Source organism: Vicia villosa, linkage group LG3, assembly GCF_029867415.1.
Source record: "Vicia villosa cultivar HV-30 ecotype Madison, WI linkage group LG3, Vvil1.0, whole genome shotgun sequence".
Taxonomy (NCBI): Eukaryota; Viridiplantae; Streptophyta; class Magnoliopsida; order Fabales; family Fabaceae; genus Vicia; species Vicia villosa.
Window position 1 is genome coordinate 84,732,445 of NC_081182.1, and position 25,164 is coordinate 84,757,608.

Genomic DNA, 25,164 nt, shown 5'->3' on the forward strand with positions numbered 1-25,164 from the left:
AGTCGATAACGTGATCTCGGTCCTCTGGGGTTTTGATTACCATTTCATCCACTTATACTTCCATATTTCTTTCTATCTGAGACGCGAACACCATGTCCATCAGTCATTGGTAGGTAGCTCCAACATTTTTTAGGCCAAAAGGCATTACCTCATAATAATGGTTGCTCTGACTTATCATGAAGGCTATTTTAGAGGCATCTGATGGACTCATTCGTATCTGATTGTAACCAGAGTACGCATCCATGAAGCTGAGTAGTCGGAACCCTGATGAACTGTTAATTAACCTGTAAATATGTGGTAAGGGATAAGAATCTTTGGGGCACGTCTTGTTAAGATCCGTGAAATCCACACATGAACCATTTCCCTGTCTTCTTTTTTACCATTACTATCTTGGAAAGCCAAATAAGATACTTTACCTCCCGAATGAACCCGACATTGAGCAACTTCCTTACCCCCTCGGTAATAGCTTACTTCTTATCGCCCCTAGTATTATGCTTTCTCTGTGCTACCGTCTTGTAAGTTAGATCGATAGTTAGCTGAAGGCATATGACCTTGGGATCAATTCCTGGAATATCCGAGGGTTTCCATGCGAATAGGTCTACATTCTGTCTGAGCATTTGTATGATTCCTAACTCTTCATCAGGAGTAAGATTATAGTCGATTTGTATGGTTTGGAAGTTTTCTGTACCAATTTGTACCTTCTTTACATCCCCAATTGGCGTAAGACTATCCGGCGTCAGATCCTCCCTAGGGTCGAGGTTAATCAGATCAACATTCAGCAAGTTTACCTCCCTAGGAAGATCCTCCCTGAGTTTCTTCTTCAATTTAAGTTATCTTTGTAACACTTCCGAGCCAAACCTTGATCACCCTTGATCACGCCAACTTCCCCACTACTTAGCGGGTATTTCATCGTTAGGTACATTACGGACAAGGCGGCCTCCAAGGCGTTAAAAGTGGGTCTTCCAATGATTATGTTATACGGGGAAGCCGCGTTCACAGTGAGGTACATGACTTTCACCGACTTGGCGTTGTGTCCAGTTCCAAACACAGTCATTACAGGTATGTAGCCTATCACTTGTATTTGTTTGCCTGTGAAGCCGACGAGATTTCCTTTGAAGGGAAACATCTCAGACGCGTCCATACCCATGCCTTTGAAAGTGTCCCAGTACATGACATCGACCGAGCTTCCTGGGGCGATCATTACTCTCTTGACGCTACAATCTTTGATATAGACTTTGAAAACCATCAGGCCGTTCTCATGAGCCAACAGCCCCTCGGGAGTCTCGTTTGGAAAAACTCACCATAGTTGAACTTCCTTATCCCACTCCTCAGACCTCCTCTCGAGATACATTAATGACTAACCGTTCATAATGCTTCAGAGCTGATCTTGTTTCACCTCCCCCCGTAAATCCCCTGGCAATGGTGTTTAGAGTATGTCGGGACATACGAGCTTAGTGCATTTCCTTAGAATCCTTGCATTTCTTAGCATGTGACTTCTCTGATTCAGGCTCTTTACGATTCAGGCTCCTCTTCCTTGTAGACGGTGATTTGTCCTCCTTTATGTAGGATGATAGTTTGTTACGCTGAATCAAAGCCTAAATTTCTCTTTTGAGTTGTATGAAATCCTCTGTGTGGTGGCCCTTCACGCGATGAAACGAGCACCATGGTCCATCCCTCTTGTTGGCTATTTCCCTAACCGCCAGCGCCCGAGCCGACCTGACTATTAACCCCAGGTGATCTACCTCACACAGGATATGGGACCTCCTTGAATTAAGGGGATTGAAAGATTCCCCATTGTCATCATGGAATCTCCGACCTGATGTTGATAGGCTACGACGATGTGGCTGGTATCGCTGTTTGTCCTTTTGAGGGGTACTCTGATTCGACTTGCTGTGAGGTTTTTCTCAAGCGTCTCAATGTCGCTTTTCCATATTTCTCTCCTCACCTTTGATATAGAAATCATCACGATTCATCACTTCTTCCATGTCGGAAGCCGGGTTCTGGGCTAACGATCTGTTGAAGTGGCCGACCCGAAGGTCGTTCTTGAAGGCTCCGACGAGCATTTCTTGATTCGGATGGGAAACCTTGATGGTATCCTCATTGAAATGGGCCATATACTCCCAGAGGGACACGGAAGGCCCCTGACGCACGTTGAAAGGCTGGTGGTGGACCTCTTCTTATGCTTGTTGGCTGAAAAATGTTTAACCATCTTTCAGTCCAGGTCAGAATACCCTAGGACGAATGCCCTTGGTAGGATCATGTACCAACTTAGTGCCATGTCATTAAAGGTTATGGCCATTAGTTTGCATTTGAAAGAGTCTGAAGCGCCGACTATGACCATCTAATTATTGACAGCAATGATATGCTCCTAGGGGTCACTCTTGCCATCAAAAGAGGGCAATGGAGGAGGTTTGAAATAATCTGGCACTGTATCCTCCAAGACAGTCTCTGACAAAGAATGAAGTTTAAGAGGTTCTTCTAGGAACTCGTCCTCTCGCGTCGTTTGGGTCTGTATAGTTTAGACACTATTTTGGAGGGTTTCATGTTGTTGTCTTAGGGCCTCCACCATTGCCAATAACTTAATCATGTCAGACGGAGTTTCTTCACTACTGGGTGATGGTCTGGACATCTTTAAGTTGAAGATATGTGAAAGGATATGCGGCCTGAGAAAGTTTTACCTAGGCCCCACGGTGGGCGCCAAATGTTCCTACAGAACACTTTTGAAGTACCTTATGGGAGAAGATCCCAGTAAGGTCACACGGGAGTTTGTGAGTTTTAGCTTTAGGGATTTGAGTAGTGCAGTTGATGCAAGCTGAAGATGCTTCTTGATTATCCCTCAGGTGGGAGCTCTAATTATAGTTGCTGGAGCAATAATCATCCTCATTAATGAAGGAACTTTGGATTCCCTCTATAATGAGTGAGTGGCAGTAACCCCCGTCGTCTCCAATTTAAGAGGTTGTAAACCCTGTAACGAAGACGTCTCTTCATGTATAGACAGTTGTTATGGCCGAATGGGATGAGCGACTCCAACTTCACTAAGGTCGACATCTCTTAAGATATGGGATTATTGTAAAGCCAGGCTAGTAGGCCGCTTATTGCAGGTTAGAGGCTGTAAGTCACCCGACCAGGGAGGCAACATGCGGATCTTAGGATTTACGAGGTTAATCTCAGTTGTTATTTGTCCTACTCTCCATCCGTCTGTCTGAGCCGGCTTGCCTGATCGACCCTGATATTCTAAATATGTATACTGACCAACTCTGAATATTTCACAATGTTTCTTCCAAAGTCCATTGAGAAACCCAAGTAAACATTTAGTTGAACCAAGATGGTTTGTATCATAAGAAATCCTGAGATCTTGATTCAAAACACTCTATACCATGAATAGCAAAAGAGAACCAATCACAATTGTCTGATCAAACCATTAATAGCTCAAATATTGAGAAGAGCCTCATGATGATTATAAGGCCAAAATCCTGTTGGTCTGGCAAACCCAAATAAAGGGAAATAATCCTTAATTCTTGACCACTGAAAACTTTTGATGAAGGATAACCTTGTATGGTGATGAGAAAGATGTCCATAGTGACCATGAGCCAAAATCATAATCCCTTGGATCCATGTTCACAGAGAATTCCATTTGAATTAAGCTTGCATGATGTAGACATTCCAAACCAAGTCAAACCATATTTTGTTCCATGATCCTTGATCTCATGCTTCTGATGTTTATTTGATGAATGATTGTGAGTTTATGACCTAATGGAGTATGCAAATGAATGTGAAGCAAAAGCCAATTAGGGTTAAGAGAATGAGGGCAAATTTTGAAGTACAACAATATACAAAATCCTTATTGGGCCAAATTAACTAAAGTCCAATTACAAGGTCCAAAACATTAAATATTTTGAATATGCAATTACACTTTAACAAGTTTAACTATGAAGAGACAAATGAATACATCATTCGTCCCCACTTTTTTTTTCCAAATCATCTAGTGTCCATAATTTCATTTTTTTAAAAGTGAATACTCCTTTCATTCCTATTTATAAGCATATTCTAAAAAAAATTATTTATTAAATAAATGAGAAAATGAGTCATGCACTGACAGTATAAAATCACCACCATGTATCCAATTAAAACATTTTTTTATTTAATTTTTTTTTAATAACATGACATATTGATGATTCTTTATTGAATGACAGTGTAAAAATATGCACTACCTTTTAACTCTAAATAAATTATATATTTTAATTATATATAAATTAGATATATTAATTATTCAATAAATTAAAAAAAATTAAAATTTACGTATTCGGAATGGAAGGAGCATGTGGCAATGCTATAGTAATATCATATGTTGTTTGCAACTACCAGCTAACGGAACAATTTAAGGATATTTTATTTTGTAAACGAGTCCATTATTTAGGGAGAATATGAAGTAGTCCCATTTATATCACAAAAGGTACAATCAAATAGTGGTTATGATTAATGAATGTGTGAGGCACGCCTAAATGCAAACATGTAGGTAATGTTTCTTTTGTTAGTAATTTTAAGCATTTTTAATAAAAGTAAAAGAATACGAAGGTAGTATCTAAGGCATCTCAAGTCTCAAGTTTGGCATCATAAAGAGATTAGGAATGGCAAAACGGGCCGTCCGCCCCGCCCGCCCTGTCTTATGCCCGCCAAAAAACGAGCGGGGCGGGCATGCCCGCCAAGTAAAATGGACATCAAAATCATGCCCGCCCCGCCAAAATGGCGGGTTGTCGGGCTTACCCGCCTATTTTTATTTATATTTTTTTAATAAATTAATATGCTTTTTTTTTACTACCTTTTAATTAAACTTTTCACTTATTTTTTAAAACAATTTTTTATAAAAGTAATTTTTTAACAAATTTACTCTAAAAAATATTACATATATTTATAAATAAATGTATAAAATAAACCATCAAGAATTGCAATTACTAGAATTAACTAAACAAGAGTGAGTTTTGGAGGAGAAGCGGGTTTTGGCGAGCGGCGGGCTTTGGCGGGGCGGGTATGGCGGGTTTTGGCGGGGCGGGCTTTGGCGAACGGCGAGCCTAAAATTCCAACCCAACCCGCCAATTTTTGGCAGGTGCGCAGGCGGCCCGGCGGACCCCGGCCCGTTTTGCCACCCCTAAAAGAGACCATCTAAAAAGCACTCCTAATGAAATATATAAATAAAAATAAAATAATAAAAATACAAATAAGAGGGATTAAACAGAAATCTCGAGGGATACGAACATCCGCCTCATTAAAAAATAAGGTTAACACGTATTTTATCCTGTCATATAGGCAGATTTTAAAAAACTTTATAAAAAATTTAGCTTCAATCTTTAACATTTTAAAATTCCTTTGTTTTGACAAAATCACTATAATCTTTTAACGCATCAAATTTATTTTGAATTTTTATTTACTTTTAATGAAATGAGTGTCAATTTGAATTTTGAAAAAATACCCTATAAGATTCAAACCAAAGACCTTCACTCCCAAGTCCAAGGTTTATCATCAGATCCATTATATTCTTTTGATAAAATCTGCCATCATAAATACTTATTACATACTTTCATCATCTTCAATTTTATCACTTCATCATCTTCATCTTCATCACTTCATCATGGTAACCATCATCATGTGCATCATGTCTACCTCTACCGTGGTAACCACTACCACCACCATTAAAGGTTACCATTTTTTTTGGGTGGGAAGGTTACTATTCTTTAAAAGTTTCTCATTCGTGTATTTTTTGTGACCGTTTAATCATAATTACAAAGCAAATTAATATCAGTTATGGTAAGTTAATAGTGCAAGATAGATCTTCTTTATATATTTTGCAAGAATTGAATATACTTTCACAAGCATCAACTAAAACCTGAGTTATATCAACATCATCCATCATAATCTGCAACAAACACAAACAAATATAAACAACCCCAACCACATCCGCAAATATCAGTGTAACAACAATTTAATTATAATATATTATAATATGGGACTGACATTAGAAGAAAAATCTCCTATGTTATTTGACATTGAATAGAATTGGTTGTTAACCCCATTAAATACTCTTATCTATGCTTACACAAATTGAGGCTGTTGTTGGTTATATGAATAGGAGGAAATGCAAGTATAGAAAGAGAGAAAAGACACACTCCTATCAAAATGTCATTGGAATATGTAGATTGTCATAATGGCATTGATTGCTTATTCAGTCTCTCCATACCTAACTTACCTCTCCCATCCTCCTCTCTTTACTCTCCTTAACTTCCCCCAATTAATTCCTCACATACCTTTACCTTCAAAACCTCAAATAGTAGTTACTCTAGTACACTTGCTTCTCTGCCCTAACCAAAACTCATCAAAACCTAGCCAGAAACAATACACATCTATTGATCTTGTGATGATGGAGAAAGGAACTGGTATTGTAGTTACAACTACAAGATCTCCAATGCAGCTTATGATGGGACCTTCTGTTGCTGCAACTGGTGATCAGGAACAAGAAGGTAACAAACCTACCTTCCTACGCACTGCCGAGACTTTCTTGCGTCTACTTCCCATTGGCCTTTGCGTTACAGCTCTTGTCCTCATGCTTAAGAACTCCGAAGAAAACGATAATGGATCTGTTTCCTACACTGACCTTGGAGCTTTCAGGTACATATATATATTTTCCTGAAAACATTTTGCATGTGAGTATTTTGGTTATAAAATTGGGGGGTGCAGGTATTTGGTGCACGCGAATGGTATTTGCGCAGGTTACTCCCTACTTTCAGCTGTTCTTGTTGCTGTCCCCCGTCCTACTATATCTCGTGCTTGGACTTTCTTCTTCCTCGACCAGGTTCGATAGTAACTAGTCTCCTTTATATTTCAAGGTGCGTTTGAGCATGCAAATGGCATTAGAAAAACTGAAATTCTTTGTGTATATGTTTTCTTTCTTAGGCACTAACATACATAGTTTTGAGTGCGGGAGCTTCGTCGATGGAGGTGGTGTTCCTGGCTGAGAATGGAGACAGTGCAACAGTGTGGAGTTCAGCTTGTGGTTCTTTTGGTCAGTTTTGTCATAAGGTCACAGCATCAGTAACTATCACTTTTGTAGCACTGGTTTGCTATGTGATTCTTTCTCTCATTTCATCTTACAAGCTGTTCAGCAAGTATGATGTTCCAGCAAGTAGCACCAGTGATGCTACAGAAACTCACCACATTGCTCCTGCTTTCCGTGGCTAGCTGATACTTATGCTTGTTGTGTTATAGGATGATAATTTAGTAGTTAATTTTCTATGTTTTATGCTTAAGATAGGTATGGCCGTATGGCCAATAATATTAAATTAAATGTATCTATGTATTACCAGACTTTTATTTATTATATATGGTTCATGGATCACTTTAACCTGCTTCATAATTGACCACATATATATTCGTATCGAATAAATGTGAGATAAAGATCGGTAGATTTGTCTATAGACAAATGGAACTTAGAATTATTTTTTATAAAATTTATCGGCTAATCATAAAAGGTTGGATACTAGATAGTTTAGCAATATTTAAAAAGTTGAATATTAGAAAGCTTCTCTAATCATTTAGTAAAAATTAATTTAGTTTTAGTATTATTTTTTCATTTTTTAAATATGCATATGTCAAATAAAAACGTTTTAAGTAATTTAAAATTAGTTTACTAATTACTACTATTAATTATTCTGTTTAATAATAAAACAAATTGTGTGTGTGGTATAGTGTGAGTGTGCTCCTCTCAAGGTCTCAGGTTCGAATCCTGCTAGGTATAAATTGCTTATTAAAAAAAAATAATTAACAAATTAAAATATAAAAAGAATGAAAAGTATTTCTTTTCATTAGAAATTTATGTATTCACCAATCATAATTATCTCTTCTTTTTTTCATAAAAACAAATTCTTAAATATTTTTTTAGTATAAATGTTAACATTTTATCATAAAAAATTAATATTTTTTCAAGTCAAATTTATTTTGTCTTATATCAAGTCATAATATCATATATATTTTTTTTATTAAGTATATGTTTGTTTATCTAATAAAATATAAGATAAATCATATTAAATAAGGAGAAGTTGAATATTTTGTAGTAAATTTTAAAACACAAATATTTTTTTTCTAATTTTGAATACAATAATTATAATTTGAAATTGTTTGAATTTACTACAATTATATTAGAAAAAGTTAATAACTAGTATTGAAGATATATAAAAACAATAATATAAAATTATGAATTAAATATAATCTACTATAATTATTTTTAATCTGCATTAAGAATTAATAAATTTGCATAACCTAGAACCCATTTGCATATTGGATAATGAAATATTAATTTATTAATCATATAAATATTTTATTATTATTTATTAACAGAAAGAATAAAATCTTTAGAGTTTCTAACTTGTGGATAAATCAGTCTCATTGTCATCTCTACCCCTATCTTATTATAAGCATTCTCGTCGAACATGTATGTTTTGTTTGTATATTTTGTAGGGCGAGTCTATGTTTGATGATCAAGAAATTTAATAAAATTGTTTTATTTAAAAAATATAGATTGTCTTGCCAACATAACTTAGGCCGCGTTTGCACTTTTATTCGAGTGGGTTAATTAATTTATTTATCTTTTTCATAAATATTTAATTTATAATAAAATATTTATTAAATAAAATTTATACAATACAAATGAATAATATAAATTATAATATTTTATATTTTATTAAATATTATTATTCATGCAATACAAAAAAATTGTACAAATTAAAATCATTTCTTTTATTTGATTTTACAGTTTGTCGGCTTAAAATTCTATGTTAGGAAATTGAAATAATAAAAAAATAATAATAAAAAAAATCAAGTAATTAACCTATGTTTTGGTTATACTAAATTTAGATATATATAAGTCAATTAATTGAAATAATATTAAAGGTAATTATTATTCTTGTTTACAATTTAAACTCAAAAAAATAAAATTCTTAATCCCGCCCTTTTTTTGTGGGACGCAAGCGGTTGAGAATGAATTTTATTTTGGATTTTAAGGAGCAATTGCGGTTGAAAATATATAAATGTTGATCTTAAATAATAGGCTATATTTGTTCAAAACCAACACAAAATATTTATGAGTAACAAATACATATTTTTTTTTAAAAAGAACATCACAAATAAATAAAATTATAAATATTTATTTATTATATAATATTTTCTACATTATTTAATGCGATTAAATTTTTTTCTCGCGCTATTAGAATTTTGTGTGTACTAATTACAGTAAAAAAATAATTATCTTTGGTTGTTTCTTTTTTTTTTACTGAAACAAGCTTAACTGCTTTCATTAATTAGATAAAAAGTAATACAAGGAGGAATTACATCAAACATACAGCGTCGAAACCAAGAATTGTCCGCCTTAGCTAAAGTGTGGGCAACCATATTCGCTTGACGCTTAATAAACTTTACCTCAAAGTTTGGGTAATCTAAAAGCAAAGACTTAATAGAGTTAATAATTAGAATAAACTCAGAGCTACCGACGTATTGGAACTAAGAGCTTGGACCACCTGTTGGGAATCACTTTCAAAAATTGTCGGAGCATTATGGAGCATAATAACTGATAGAATTGCTTCCTTAAGAGCTAACGCCTCTGCTTCGAGCACCGAGAAAATACTACCGCCCCAAGCAGTACCTGCAGCAACAAAGTTACCATGGTCGTTACAGATACACCACCCACGATTCGTAGTCCCTACACGCTTATTAAAAGCGGAATCCACATTGCAAGTAAAACTACCAAAAGGCGGCGGGTTCCATGAAATCAACTCTTCGTTACCCACCTGCGGCTCTTGAATATTTTGGGCCATAAACCAATCTTGCCACTTGTGAAATGCTAGCCATCCGAGTTTAGATGCATCTTCTTTTTCATTATGCCAAACAAAGTCGTTCCTATTCTTCCACAACCCTTCCAACATAACCGCTACCCTGCCTGCGGTATTCCTATCCTCCTTCATACAAATATCAAAAATAAGTGACCTGAAATCCTGGAAACTATGGATACGAGAAGAGATGATATCAGTAAGACATGCCGACTGCCAACACGAGAGAGTTTCCGAACATCCGATAAAAACATGCCAGTCATCCTCATAATTATTACCATAAAGCTGACAAATGGGAGTACACGGAACATGATAATGAATAAGACGCACCTTTGTTGGGAGACAATCACTACAAATCCTCCAAAGAAGATGTTTCACACGAGCCGGAGCTATGATATTCCAAAGATTAATCCAATAACCTCCTTCCTTAGCCAAACCACCACTTTCCTGATGCTTCCTCCAAATTCTATATCCCGAACAACACTATAATTACCGTTAGCATCATCCTTCCAAACCATACGGTCTTCAACTGTTTCCTCTGTCAATGGGACTTGTAAAATATCTCAGACCATTGAATAATCAAACACATCACATAAAGCTCCCATATTCCATTGTTTAACATTAGTCAACAACAGATCCTGGACGGTTAAAGAATACACACCTTGATTTTGCGGTCCCATTAAGCAACCTTCTCTACCCCCCCCCCCCCCCCCCCTTAGCCATGGTTCATTCATAACCCTTATGTTTCTTCCATCACCGATCCGCCATCTACAACCAAGCATAAGGACTTCTCGAGCCTTCCAAATACTCCGCCAAACAAAGCTAGGATTATAACCCAACTTAGAGTCAAGAAAACTAGATCTCGGAAAATACCTCGCTTTGAAGATTCTGGCCACTAAAGCATTCGGATTTGTCATGAGGAACCAACCTTGCTTAGCCACCATAGCCAAGTTAAACGCCTTAAAATCCCTAAAGCCCAATCCTCCATCAGCTTTCAGACAAGTCAACTTATCCCATGCTTTCCATCTTATGCCTTTGCCGTTAGACCCTCCACCCCACCAAAATGAATTTAACATTTTTTCAATCTCATTAATAACCACATCCGGAAGAATGAACATGCTCATGATATAAGTTGGAATAGCTTGCAAAACTGACTTGATCATTATTTCTTTACCTGCTCTGGATAAAGACCGCCCCTTCCAAGAATTGATGCGATTCCAAATGCGATCCTTAATAAAAGAAAAAATAGCCCTCTTGCTCCTTCCTATCATAGACGGCAAACCCAAATATTTTCCTGTTCCCAACACATGCCGAACTCCCATAATATTTGCAAGATCTTCCTGCGCCGACAAGCTCAAGTTACGGCTAAAATATACTTCTGATTTTGTCAGATTAATCTCCTAACCAGCTGCAGTTGCATAGATACCAAGTAAACTCATCAAGTGTTTAACTTCCGAAAAATTTGCCCTGCAAAACAAAAAACAGTCGTCAGCAAAAAGTAGATGGGACACAATAGGTGCCCCTCTACAAATCTGAACCCCGTGAATATTTCCACTAGCCACCGAGTCTTTAATCAGGGTAGACAACCCTTCTGAGATAAGAATAAAAAGATAAGGTGACAGAGGGTCCCCTTGTCTCAATTTTGAGTTTGAATCAAACTAAAATTGAATTAATTAGGCCTCAAAATTTATTGGATGATATGTTTAAAAGAAGTAGCATATTAATAAATTTTATTTTTCTTTATAATTTATTTTCTTATATGATGGTAAAAAAAGCATAAAATTATATTCTTTAATAAATACAACAACCCGTTAAAAAATTGAAATATTCAAAACTATTTTTATTTATTTGTCTTCTTAGATGTTTATTTCTATTTATAAAACCAACGCATTAAATGACAATAATGTTTATTAATACAAAGAAAATAAACTCAGCATTGAAAAGAGAAACAAAAATGAAATGATTAAAATTCTATAATACTACATTGGGAAGATATGAAAAATAAATTAAAGCAACACCATAAATGATAATAATTTTTTTAATAAGATATAAAGGTCAAATTCTTCTTTGTCAGACGCTAGTCATATAATAATTAATAGTTGGATAATAGAGAGTTTACATTGTATAAGATGCTATTGATTCTAAAGATTAAGATTTGGTCATTTACTACTACTATACTTGTAAAATGGACAAGCAAACGTCATACATGCAGATTTCCATCAAACTACTGTCAAAATAAGTTATTCTAAATTGTTTAAGTTTTATTGAAACATTCATATAGCATCAATACAATATAAATCAAATTGTTATAAATCAACACAACTTTTGAAATATAAGTATGCATAAGAATAAGGACTTTATATAAGTCACTGAGAAATCATACGACTAAAATGGCTAGTCATCACAACATTGCAATGTAATTCAACAATCCTATAAATGCTGAAGATGGCAAAACAAAATGTTATTTGTGTTCTTGTTTTCTCACAATTTCTTTGTTTTCATCCTTCAAACAATACATGCACAACATCACACTTACTCACACAATTCAACTAACTACAATATTATAACTAAAATATAATAACAAAAATGCAAATCTCAATAATGTTTTATCATTCTTTTAGAAAAACTTACGAAATAATGGAGCTAAATGTCACCACTAACAATATCTCTTCCGGTCATAAAAACCAAAATGCCGTTCATTTTTAAAACCAATATACATCAACATCACCAAACAGTATCAACAACACACCTCACTGAAAGATTATATGCAAGATTCAATAGAAATAAAACCTAAAACAAACAAAAATAGATTCAACCAGATCCATAAAAAACACCACATGGTAAGTTATAAGAAGTAACAATGGAGTAGATTAAACATTACCACCCAAAATCATCATCACCAGAAGCAAGCAACTTCACAATCTCTTCAACCTATTTCTACAACAATCTTCACCAAATAGCAATAATGGATTAGAGAAAGGTTTCGATTTCGAGAAATGGGTTTGAGAGCACTGAAACATTACCAATTTGAGATCTAAAATTTCCGGTGGTAATAAAGAATCGAATAAAATGATTATACCAACCATAAAAAGACATATGCAACATTGTATGCAAGCAAGAGCAGATTTAAAAAAAAAAAACTCAATATGCTCATCCTCTCCTCTTTGATTCTATTTCTGATTTTTCTTATCAAAAAGATTGTTTGTGTTAGTGATTAATGAAGGTTGTGTTTGGTGTTAAAGTGATATCGACGGAGGTGGAAGTGATGAATTTATAGAAAATGAATTTGCATAACCTTTGATTTTTTATGGAAATGGATAGATTCACGGCCAATTTAGGTAGTTGCTTTGGAATATAAATTGATTTATGGGGAATACATTTACTTTATTATATTCATTATTATTATGACTGATTTTTTCGATTTATGGTGCATTGATATCATTCAATATAGAAAGTAGATATTAGCAATAATAAATATAAATTGTACTGGAATACTAACAAAAATCCGAAATAAAATAAAAAACAATTAAAAATAAATTATAATAAATATAATAAGATTACCTAAAATATAAATTTTTAAAATAGTAAGGTGTCTAAAATGTTGACACTTGGCAAACTTGCCTAAATTCTCATTTTGCTTTATATATATATATATATATATATATATATATATATATATATATATATATATATATATATATATATATATATATATATATATATATATATTATTAGTTTAAAAATATAAAATTGTTTATAAAAGAGAATGGAGGATGTATTTAATTTGCTATAATTTTTACTATTTTTAAAGCATCGTATTTTTCAAAATGGTGAAGCGACACCTCTTCCCTCGTTACTTTCTCATTTGACATAACGACACCCCTTTCCTCGGTCTTCCCGTTGATCTAATCTTCTCTTTCTTCCCTTTCCTTCTTATGGCTTTATTTTACCCCCCATGACATTTTCCCTGAAAGCAATTGTATTCCATCGGTTCTAGCCAAACCTGCGATTTCAGTTCAGCAGACAGTCCAAGCAAATGTTTCCAAATCCTTTGCTAATACGGTTCGCAATGTTTGTGTCATTCCTCAAAGTCAGGAGCCAATTCCTTGTATCAAGGGAGCCAATATCTCTATAACAATTTCTGAAGAAGAATATCAGTTAGGTCTCCAAGCTTGTAAACATAACCTCCATGGTAGAATTATTCGTCCAAAGGGGTCTACGCCCCTCACTATTGCTGCAGTTTGTTCCAAAGCTAGCTACTCAATGGACTAACATCAACAAATATGGTGTCACGTCCTTAGATTTTATGAGTTTTCCTTTACGTGTCTTGAAGATGTGCAGCGGGTAAGATCCCTAAGCTCATGGAATCTAAACCCTAGGATTCTGAAGCTCTTTCCCTGTTCCAAACATTTTGTGCCTACTAATGTGAATCAAAGTTCTGCTCAAGTCTGGGTGAAAATTCATGGATTTCTTCAAGAGTATTGGAGGCCAAATATTATTTTTGCTATTGCCAGTAGTCCCGATACGCCCATCTGCATTGATTCTACATCTAGTAAACCTATATTTGATCGCTCTTTTAGACATTTCATGCGGGTTCTGGTTGGCATCGATTTGGTCAAAAAGCTGACGTACAAAATCCTTGTGGAAAGGGTTGGATTTGCTTTCTTTGTGGAAATTGAGTATGAAAAACTCCCTGATTTCTGCACTCATTGTAAGGTCATTGGGCACCAATATGATTCTTGCAGGAGGCGTATTGGTTTGACTGCGGGTAAAGGTATACCAAAAGTGGATAAAGTTCAGCAAAATAAAGTGAATGAAGATATGATTCTGGAAGCTCAACATATTCATGTTGAGGTTGAGAATGTGGGACGAACCTCTGGTGTTACTAGCCCATTGCTAGTTATTGTTAATCATAATGCTGTCATCTCTCTAGTGTAGCCTGTTATAGAGCCACAATACCAAAACTCTGATGTAGGAAAATCCACAGGTCCCTCTCTATTCAGGATTTTGATGCTGCCTATGCAGATCATGTTCTAAAGCTTATTCTGAATACTAATATTTTAACCCTTGTTTTATCCTCTCTGGCACAGTGGTAGCAGATTTTGTGACAGACTCCCAACCTCAATTTGAGATAAATTTTTTAATGAAATCCTGGGATAAACTTTTAGATATGAATGAGAAGGAATCCCTTTCTGAATCTGAGGAAAATCCCTCTTATGAGCCCCCTGACTTTCAGCTTGTCATCTCTAAATCGCCGGAAAAAAAGACCAAGTCAAAGAGTAAATGTACTAACTCTAAGAAGGTTGCTCTCAAGCCTTTTTTATGAAGTGCTTCTATTGGAAATTGCGGGGCCTAGCTAATGCCCATACTAGATTGGCTCTAAAAAAACTTGTTAATACTCACCACCTTGATTTTTGCATTGTTGCGGAACCGTGGATGAATTTGCTCGACCTCCCCCCTAACTACCTCAATTCTCTTGGCCTTGAGATTTTTTCACCAAACCTTAGGCCCAACTCTCTCCTCAATCTATGGGCATGTGTAAACCTAATTGGAACCCTCATTTATCTTCGTTTCTGGTCAACATATTTCTTTCACTTTTCTGGTAATTCTACCTTGATGGGCATCACTGTTGTCTATGCATCCAATTGTCATCTAGAAAGAATGAGACTTTGGGAAGACACCTCTCTCATCCTATCTGATCACTCTTTGCCTTGGTGTATTATTGGTGATTTTAATGTTATTGCTGGTGCTCATGAGCACAATGGTGTGCATTCCCCAAATCGCGTGCATATGAGTGACTTTAAATCCTAGTCTGATCACAACAATCTTGTGGATTATCCCTCTCACGGTCTAGTGGAATGCAGGTTGGAAAGGGCTTTTGGTAATCAGCTATGGTTCTCATTGGCTAGTTCGATGAGTGTCTTGTCTCTCTTCCGTTTGAGATCAGATCATCATCCCCTACTGCTGGATGTTAAGTTTGGTAACTCTTTTCATTTCTCTTCTTTGAATTTTCTCAGCATGTGGTCTCTCCATGATGGATGCAAATCGTTCATTTCTAATATTTGGTTTACTAATGTTGTTGGATGCCCGATGTTTATTTTAACCCAGAAGTTGCAATTGCTTAAAGTTCATTTAAAAGGATGGAACTGCGACATTTTTTGAAACATTCACGATTTGGTGAAAGATTTGAATGCTAAGCTTTTGTAAATTCAAAATAAAATTGATCAAGAGGGTGGTTTTGTTATGCTCAGGAACAAAGAGATTTTGGCTCAACATCAATTAGAGAAAGCTTTGGCCATGGAGGAAGAATTCTAGTTAGATAAATCTAGGCTCAATTGGCATCAGGAGGGTGATAGAAATACTGCTTTTTTCCAAAGGGTGACCAAAATCAAGAACTCCAAGAGTACCATTTTTGTCCTGAAGAATGGCAATCTGACTTTCCAGGATCCAGTTTCCATTGTGAACCTTGTTGTTGATTTTTTTCACTAACAGTTTCTACTTTGCAGATGATCCGTAGGGGCTAGAATTTGTGGATGACCTGATTCCTAATCTGATAAATGTTGACATGAACAAGATGCTATATTCTATTCTGGCGGCTGATGAAATCAAGAGGGTTGTTTTTAATCTCAATAAATCTAGTGCTCCGGGGCCAGATGGTTTTGGAGGTGTTTTTTATCATACCTACTGGGATATTATCAAAACTGATGTGTGAAATGTTGTTACCCAATTCTTTCGCAGTGGATGGATCCTTCCCAACTATAATTCCAAATCCATCGTTCTGGTGCCGAAAGTCAAAGATGCGGATTCCATGCATAACGTCATACATATTGCGCTAGGAAATTTCAAATTTAAAATCATCATCGAGATTCTCGCTGACAGGTTAGCCATTCTTATGCCTTCAATCGTGTCGATGGAGCAAAGGTCTTTTAATCAAGGTTGTTGCATAAGGGATTGTGTGTGTGTTGCATCGAAAGCCTTGAATCTCTTAGACGATAAATCTTTTGGTGGGAATGTTTCTATTAAAGTGGATATTGCTAAGGCGTTTGATACTTCAACTTCGAAGTTCCTTCTTAAAGTGCTCTAGTCTTTCGATTTCAGTAATGTTTTTTGTACATGGATTCATAGCATTTTGGCCTCGGCTCATCTTTCTATCACTATTAATGGTGCCTAATGTAACACCCTTCTAAACCCCGCGACAATTAAATAAACATTTCAGAGTAACATGAAAACAATGGTGTAATGCCCGTAAATGTGTTTTTCTGATTAATTGTGATGTTTGTTGTATTTTCCTAAATTTTACCGTTTTTGAGTCGTGTCAGTCGGTAATAGTTCGGTATAGTAGATTATTATTTAATCGATGATTTTTATGTTTTCGGTAGTAGAAATATATATGACATATTACTTTTGCGTTTTGGGGTTTTTCAGAGCAATTAAGTTTAGACCGTAAAATAGATATTTTAGTTAGATATTTTATGAGTGAATAGGAAGTAAGGGGGAGAAAGAAAAGAGATAAGAGAGAATAGAAAGAAAAACCAGAAAAAGAAGAAAAGAAAGAAAAAGAGAGAAAACTTGTGAAGAGAAGAGAAAGAAGAGAAAAACAAAGAGAAGAAGAGAGTTGTAGAAAATCCAAACCCAAGCTAGAATCAAGATTAACCAAGGTAAGGGGGTGAGTCTAATTTATCTTGGATGTATGATTCTTATAGTTTTGTTTTTGTTCTTGTTCTTGTTCATTTTCTATGCTTGACCAACAATGGTGGATTGTGAGTTTTGTGAGTTTTGAAGTTATAAACATGATTTTGTGGTGTGTATGTGAAGTATGATGATAGATATCTTCATTGATCATGTTTGTTTTTCATTTCTCCATTTTTTCTTGCTTATGAAGAAATATAGGTCAAAGGTGTTATGTGATGATCCAACCATGTGTTAATCAAGGATTAGGTGTATATATAGCATGTTTGTGTTGTATTGGTGTTGGGATGAAGGTTTAAATGGATTTTGAATGGTTTAGAGGGAGCTGAGACGGACTGTTGCAGAACTGATTTTTCTAGGTTTGCGCAGGTCCGCTAAGCGGCCCTGAGTCTGCTAAGCGGAGGTTCTTTTGCAGAAAAATCTCTGTGACGTTCCGCTAAGCGGAGCTTCTGCATTTTTTACTATTAATTTTCTGTCTGGGTCCGCTAAGCGGAGCTCAAGCGGACAGTGTAAAATATAGTTTTTCCAAACTTCATTTTGTTGTATCTTTTGAACTGTAGACCGTTTCTACGCGTCGTTTGAAGTGTTATGGAAATTATTGAGTATGTTTTATGATAAAGAGGAGTGTGTTGGTGGTTGTATGAGTTTTCATAAATATATTTTTGTGAAATAATATTTACTAATCAGGTGTGTTTTGACGGTAAATGTGTGTTGTGTGATTATGAAAGCCTGAGTGGTATTTATGATGTATCCGTGTGGATTAATATAACCGGTGTGATATGGATATGTGACCGAGTTATATTATTGTTGTCGTCGTTATGTAATCGAGTCGTTTGTGAGCACAGCATAACATTTCAAATTTCAATACGTTAATGGCGGAATGCTATTAACAGGTGGCCTGAATTGGCAATTTTTACCAGTAGGAGCTTAATGCTCGGTAAAGGTGTATTTGCCCGAGTGGCAAGAGGTCATCAGTGGGGGCTAAATGCTCAATGACAGTTTTTCGTAGCTTACTGCTCGACAACGGTGTATTTTCCTGAGTGGAAAGAAGTCCCAGCATAATGCTCGGCAAGGTGTATTTGTTATAATGACAAGGAGGAGTTTACTCCGGATTTGGGTACCACATGCATATGCATAGTCGAGTCTCATTCATCACTATCTGTATTTACCATTATGTTCTCACTTATTTATCGCATTGTTCATACATTGATTGTGGTTGACTTAGTGGATTACCTTGTTGTATGATTCTTGATGATACTTGTTGGCATTACTATATTTATCATGCTTTTTCATTATAAATTATACTCACCCTTCTTCCTTAATTTTACCTACTCGTGGGTAATGTGCAGGTGATCCGCAGGTGTAGGTGCTCTTTTAGTAGTCGTCCGTTTTGGTGTCGTCCGCTCGTGATACGTAACACCTATGGGGGATTGAACACTTATTTTGTAGATGATGCTTATAGGATCCTTTTGATGTATATTTGATCTTTTGGATGTACTCATATTATGTATTTTGGATACCTTATCATACGTTGTGTTTTGGAGGAATACTGTGGATATTCTGTTTACCGATATATATATATATATATATATATATATATATATATATATATATATATATATATATATATATATATATATATATATATATATATATATATATATATATAAATACTGTCAAGTGTTTATGAGAATCTTTCCTCTTTGATTATTTGTGTTACGCATCTTTTGCGAGAATGTTATTTTTGGTGATGTGGTTCCTTAAGTGTAATACCCTAATTGTTTATATGAATTTAATTTTTATACTCTGATATTTGTACCTAACAGCTTGGGTAGAATTGGGGTGTTACATTAGTGGTATCAGAGCGGGTCGGTCTTGTCCGACCAAGTGTCGTGTCCTTTGCTCTAACCTTTCTTGTGTTATTCTTTGGGCTTACTTCTCTTGGTGTTATTGTGAAGTTTAGTGATGGCTGGACGTAATGACGCCGCTATTGCTGCTGCATTGCAAGCTATGGATGAAGCTATGCATACAGATGAGAATGCAAGGTCTCGGATTTTAGCGACTTTCCAGAGGGAGAATCCTCCTGTGTTTAAAGGAACGCATGACCCCGAGGGAGCCTTGACTTGGATGAAAGAGATGGAGAGGATCTTTCGTGTGATGGATTGCACGCAAGAGCAGAAAGTCAGGTATGGCACTCATCAGTTAGTTGTGGAAGCTGATGATTGGTGGCTGGAGGCTTTGGCAAGGTTAGAAGCAACAGGTGAAGAGATTTCCTGGACAGTGTTCAAAAGAGAGTTTTTGAGGAAGTATTATCTGGAGGATGTCCGTGGCAAGAAGGAGACTGAGTTTCTGGCGTTGGTTCAAGGCAACATGTCTGTTCTGAATATGCGGCAAAATTTAATGAACTTGTGAAATTCTACCTGCACTTTGTTGGTGAGGGAGCAGAATTTTCTAAATGCATTAAGTTCCATAATGGGTTGCGTTCTGATATCAAGAAGGCGGTAGGGTATCAGAAGATTCGGGTATTTCCAGATTTGGTGGACAGCTGTAGGATTTATGATGAGGATAGCAATGCTCATCATAAGGTGATTAATGAAAAGAGGAACAAGGGTCCGCAGAATCGTGGGAAGCCGTATGACGGAGGAAAGGGTAAGCAAAAGATGAGTTATGGACAAAGGTTTGGTGGGGGAGATGCTCCTGCTAAGATTGTATGTTTTAAGTGTGGTAAACCTGGCCACAAAAGTGATGTCTGCAATAGTGACGCGAGGAAATGTTTCAAGTGTGGAAGGGCAGGATATATATCATCCGACTGTGCGTCCAAGGGAGTAGTGTGTTTTAATTGTGGTGAAGAGGGACACATGAGCGGTCAATGTCCGAAGAAGAAGGTTCAAGCTGGTGGGAAGGTGTTTGCGTTGGCTGGAACTCAGACGGATAAGGGTGATCGACTGATCAGAGGTACTTGTTTTATTAATGGCATTTCTTTAATTGCTATTATTGACACGGGTGCTTCGCATTGTTTTATAGCCGCTGATTGTGTTAAAAGATTAGGTCTTGTTCTGTCTAATTTGGGTGGTGAGATGGTTATCGATTTACCAGCAATGGGGTTGGTGACTACTTCTTTAGTTTGTGAGAATTGTCCGGTATCAATCTTCGAGAATCTCACAATCCCCTTCTCCTCTCTTCTCTCCTCTATTCTTCTTACCAAAGTTATGAAAGAGAAAGAATGACCTAACTCTTTCTTACTATCTTTTTTCTCTAATTTGAGCTTAGCTAATAATCTCACCTAGTGTCTTATTTCTACCACTTAGGCCCAATAACATATTATCTCATAATATTTACTAATAGTCCAATTAATCCAATTAGCACAAAATCACATAAATAAATATCACACCAATTAATTAAATAAAATAAATAATTATTAAAAACACCAAATAAGCTAATTAATAAAATAGTTAATAAAATCGGGATGTTACAGTATGTGTCAGATGGATGTGAAATGTACATTTCTAAATGGCTCATGAGATGAAGAAGTTTATGTTGCACAACGTGTTGGTTTGTAAAACAAGGTATACATATTGCATAAAGCTCTGTGTGGACTTAAACAAACTCCAAAAACTTTGATTAAAAAGGTAGGTAGTTTTCTAAGAGATGAGAAATTTTTGAAGGGCACCACTTGGAGTATACATTAAAAGAAGCATAAGTGAGCATAAAAAATTAAAAATACATTTAAATCTTTTATATTTGTAAACAAAATAATAATAATTGTTATATACTCACAAGTCACATTATGTGTAATATCCTAACTCCTAAATTTACATCTAAGTGATCTCGCTAAACATAACAATATTGATTTTTTTTCAATCACATTTGAATTTATATAATATATCCATCTCACAGTACATTTTATGTGATAACTAGTAAAAGACTCGTGCGTTCGCACTTGTCGCACAATGTCGTTTTTTTGTGTGTGAAGTTGTAAGATTTATTGTTTTCTAAATTTGCATGTGGAGTTTATGAGCAAAAAGTATATCATTCTATCTTTCTATTATGGAACTTTGGATATGTGGTTGTAACTTTGGGTAAAGAAGTATAATTAGAAGTATATTGTATATTTTTATGTTAGTATGTGATGTATTTTAATTAGAATGAAAGAAAAATGTTGTATATCAATTTTAGTCTCCTAATAAACCCGTATGATCGCACGAGTCGAGTAATATGAATAATAATAATAATAATAATAATAATAATAATAATAATAAATAAATAAATAAATAAAATTTAACAAAAAAAGACAAACAAAATAGCTGAAGATATAAATATTAGGGATTTGTCAAAATGAATTAATTTATTAATTATATAATAAAATATAAAAAAATATTAAAATTATATAACCTAAAACTCGTTTGCAAATTTAATAATAAATTAAATAATTTATCCATATGTCTTATAAATTTAATACATAATAAAATAAATTGAATATAAAGAATGACAAATTTGTGTTTTTCATTAAAAAGTTGTGTTTTTCATATATCATAATTGTCTCATATTTTTTTTAAAACAAATATTTACAGCAATTTTTAGTATAAATATTATCATTTTATTATTGAAAAACTATAATTTACATAGGTATATAATTGTGTGTAATTTCAATGTTTATATTCCTAGTCTTAAATTAAAATATATCATAAATATTAAGCTGTATTTTAGTTATAGACTAAAGGGTTAATAGACATTTGTCCCCCTGCCATATAGGCGAGATTCGGTTTACCCCCTATTAATATTTTTTTTTTTGGATTTCCCCCTTGAAATATGAAAAGCTCTATGATTTACCCCTAGGACCCCCTGTAAACTTGTTTTTTTGATTTACCCCCTGGTTTTTCACTGTTTTTTACACGCTTAGGGGTACCCTAAAAATACAGGGGATAATCCAAAAAAAATTTTAATAGGGGGTAAACTGAATCTCGCCTATATGGCAGGGGGAAAATGTCTATTAACCCTAAACTAAAACTCGTTTTAATATGAATCTATTCAATAAGATTGAGTGATGTATAAAACAAAATTAAATTATTTATTATTATTATTATTATTATTATTATTATTAAATTTTATATATAATATAAATTTTTTAATAAGATGGATACTTTACAATCATTCACAAATATGATTTTTAGAAATATTATCTTAAGAGTCAATTTTTTTTTTAATAAAATTGAGTGAGGTATAATTTTTTTCTATTAATATTAGGGTTTAACTTTGTATATATTACTTAACATTATAATTACATTCTCATATATTTGTACAATATACAACATGTCATAAGTCATTATCTTTTGATTATGTTTTAAATTTAAAAAATATGACAAATTAATGTGTTTCATGATAAAGTTATGTATTCGCCTATCATAATTTTCTCATTTTTTTTGATAAAATAATTGTTTCATGTTTTGTTAGTAAGGAAGTATTTATAACAATTTATAATATAAATATTATCATTTTATTATTAAAGAATACAATTTACATCGATATATAATTACGTGTAATTTTAATTTACATATTCTTAATATTAATTAAAATATATTATTTATCTTTTATTATAAACTAAATCCCGTTATAAACTACAACCCCTTTTAATGTAGATCTATTAACTAAAATTGGATGGAGTATAAAACCAAATGAAATTGTTTTTAAATAAAAATTTTGGTTATAAATATATAAAAAATACTAATAATTCGTAGTAAATAGTATTATGATTTCTAAATAATGTATAATTATTTCTAATGACTCTAAAATCATGATTATTTATAGTTTCTAAACATATAATGTTAAATATAATTACATTTATATAGATAACAAAAATAACAATGATTAATTTATATTTTCAAATTATATTTATTTGAAATGCATATAGTTTTCAAATGCCAACATCAAATACAAATGATACAATGCATAATAGTATTTATTATTATAGAAATTTGTTAGCATTTAAATTAACAAAATCTCAATCATTTTAATAATTAATATAATATAATTTAAATATTAAAAAAATATTTTTTTGCTATTTATTAAATTTGAAATACAAATATATTACATTAAATATTTTCCTATTTTCATTGAATTATTGTCTTCCAATTTTTTAATTAATTATAATTAAGATTAATAAGTAATATTGGTGGTAATTATTATTATTATTATTATTATTTAGATATATTATTTCATTTTTTTTGCTTTATGCATTCTAGTTCCTAGAGGAAAGGGACCTGGTAATTTGGAGTTGAATACCCTGTTACCCTCGTCCAATCACTTTTTATTTTATATTATTTTAAAATAAATTAAAATTAAAATATAATTTGCATTTTATTTTATATTATTTAAAAATAAATTAAAATTAAAATATAATTTGCATTGAAATTGTTGGTATTAAAGTCATTAAATCATTTGTTGATGTGACATTCACCAAATGCTAAAAACTCTATTTGTCCAAGATATTTATTAAGCAGTTCAAAACACATTAATGTTAATTTGTCAAAAATTATTAAAAAATTCAAAACCCTAATTAATGAAAAATCACTCTTCTTGTAAATGACAATGTTGATTTTCAAAGAGCAATTGATAAATTTTGGATGAAAGATCATCTTCACCTAGTAAATGACAATGTTGATTTGCCAACAACGATTGATAAATTCAAAAAGAGTTTTTCTAACCTATGCAACTTTGTATAGGATAAGAGATAATTAATACACCACTTTTTAAATATAAATTACCATATTTATATTTATTTATGTTCATCCATTAATTGGGTAGGAAAGAGAAAATATAAAGATTACTTTTCATGAGAAAAATAATTAATATGATAATTTATATAGAAAGAAATAGTTTATTAATTGTACTTATCTTATGCAATGTTGCATAGGTTAGAAAAACCCATTAAAAAAAACCCTAATTAATGAAACTAATTAATGAAAAATCTCTCTTCACCTTGTAAATGACAAGGTTGATTTCCCAAAAAAACGATTGATAAATTTTGGAACAAACAACGCAAATCACATGACAATGATTTCCCAAAAATTTATTGATAAAAGATTTATTAATATTGATAAAGGTTATTAGAGTCATTAAATTTATTAATATTGATAAAGGTTATTAGAGTCATTAATACAGGACATTTAAAATACAAATGACAATTAAGGGTGCGTTTGATTTGTTAATAAATATGGTACTGGACATGACAACTTTCTTTGTACCTTGTTTGATGCATAAATTAATTATGGTACTGGACAAAATAAATGATAAGGGACAGGACAAAACTATGATTTCTTGTCCCTCACTAAACCATGGGACAACTTTTTGTCCCAGGTACAGATTATTAAAAAAAAACATCAAAATATCATATATTTTCTCACCCTCTTTCTCATTATTTAATATTTTAATTCATAAATATAATATTAATATTTTATAAATCAATAATGTTATAATAACATTATATTATTTTTATTCCGTTCATCAACATATCAAACAAAGTAGAGAAAAAAAATTATTTGTCATTTTTCTTTTCTTCTCAATATTTAATATTTTGATTCATAAATATCAATATTTTATATAACAATAA

General features: G+C 33.4%; 1 protein-coding gene across 1 annotated transcript; it reads left to right on the forward strand.

The window, feature by feature from the left end:
• Window positions 1-6,151: 6,151 nt before the first annotated feature.
• Window positions 6,152-7,416, forward strand: LOC131656248 (CASP-like protein 2A2). The gene is made up of 3 exons (XM_058926000.1): window positions 6,152-6,660; window positions 6,730-6,844; window positions 6,946-7,416. Exons 1-3 carry the CDS (start codon window positions 6,200-6,202, stop codon window positions 7,228-7,230), a joined length of 861 nt encoding a protein of 286 aa, XP_058781983.1. The 5' UTR covers window positions 6,152-6,199; the 3' UTR covers window positions 7,231-7,416.
• Window positions 7,417-25,164: the final 17,748 nt, after the last annotated feature.

Bases quoted from the DNA above. Each gene is read 5' to 3' on its own strand.
- LOC131656248 (XM_058926000.1), top strand. From the start codon at position 6,200: ATGGCATTGATTGCTTATTCAGTCTCTCCATACCTAACTTACCTCTCC. The intron at 6,661-6,729 runs GTACATATATAT...TGGGGGGTGCAG, and splicing joins ACTGACCTTGGAGCTTTCAG to GTATTTGGTGCACGCGAATG. The intron at 6,845-6,945 runs GTTCGATAGTAA...TTTCTTTCTTAG, and splicing joins CTTTCTTCTTCCTCGACCAG to GCACTAACATACATAGTTTT.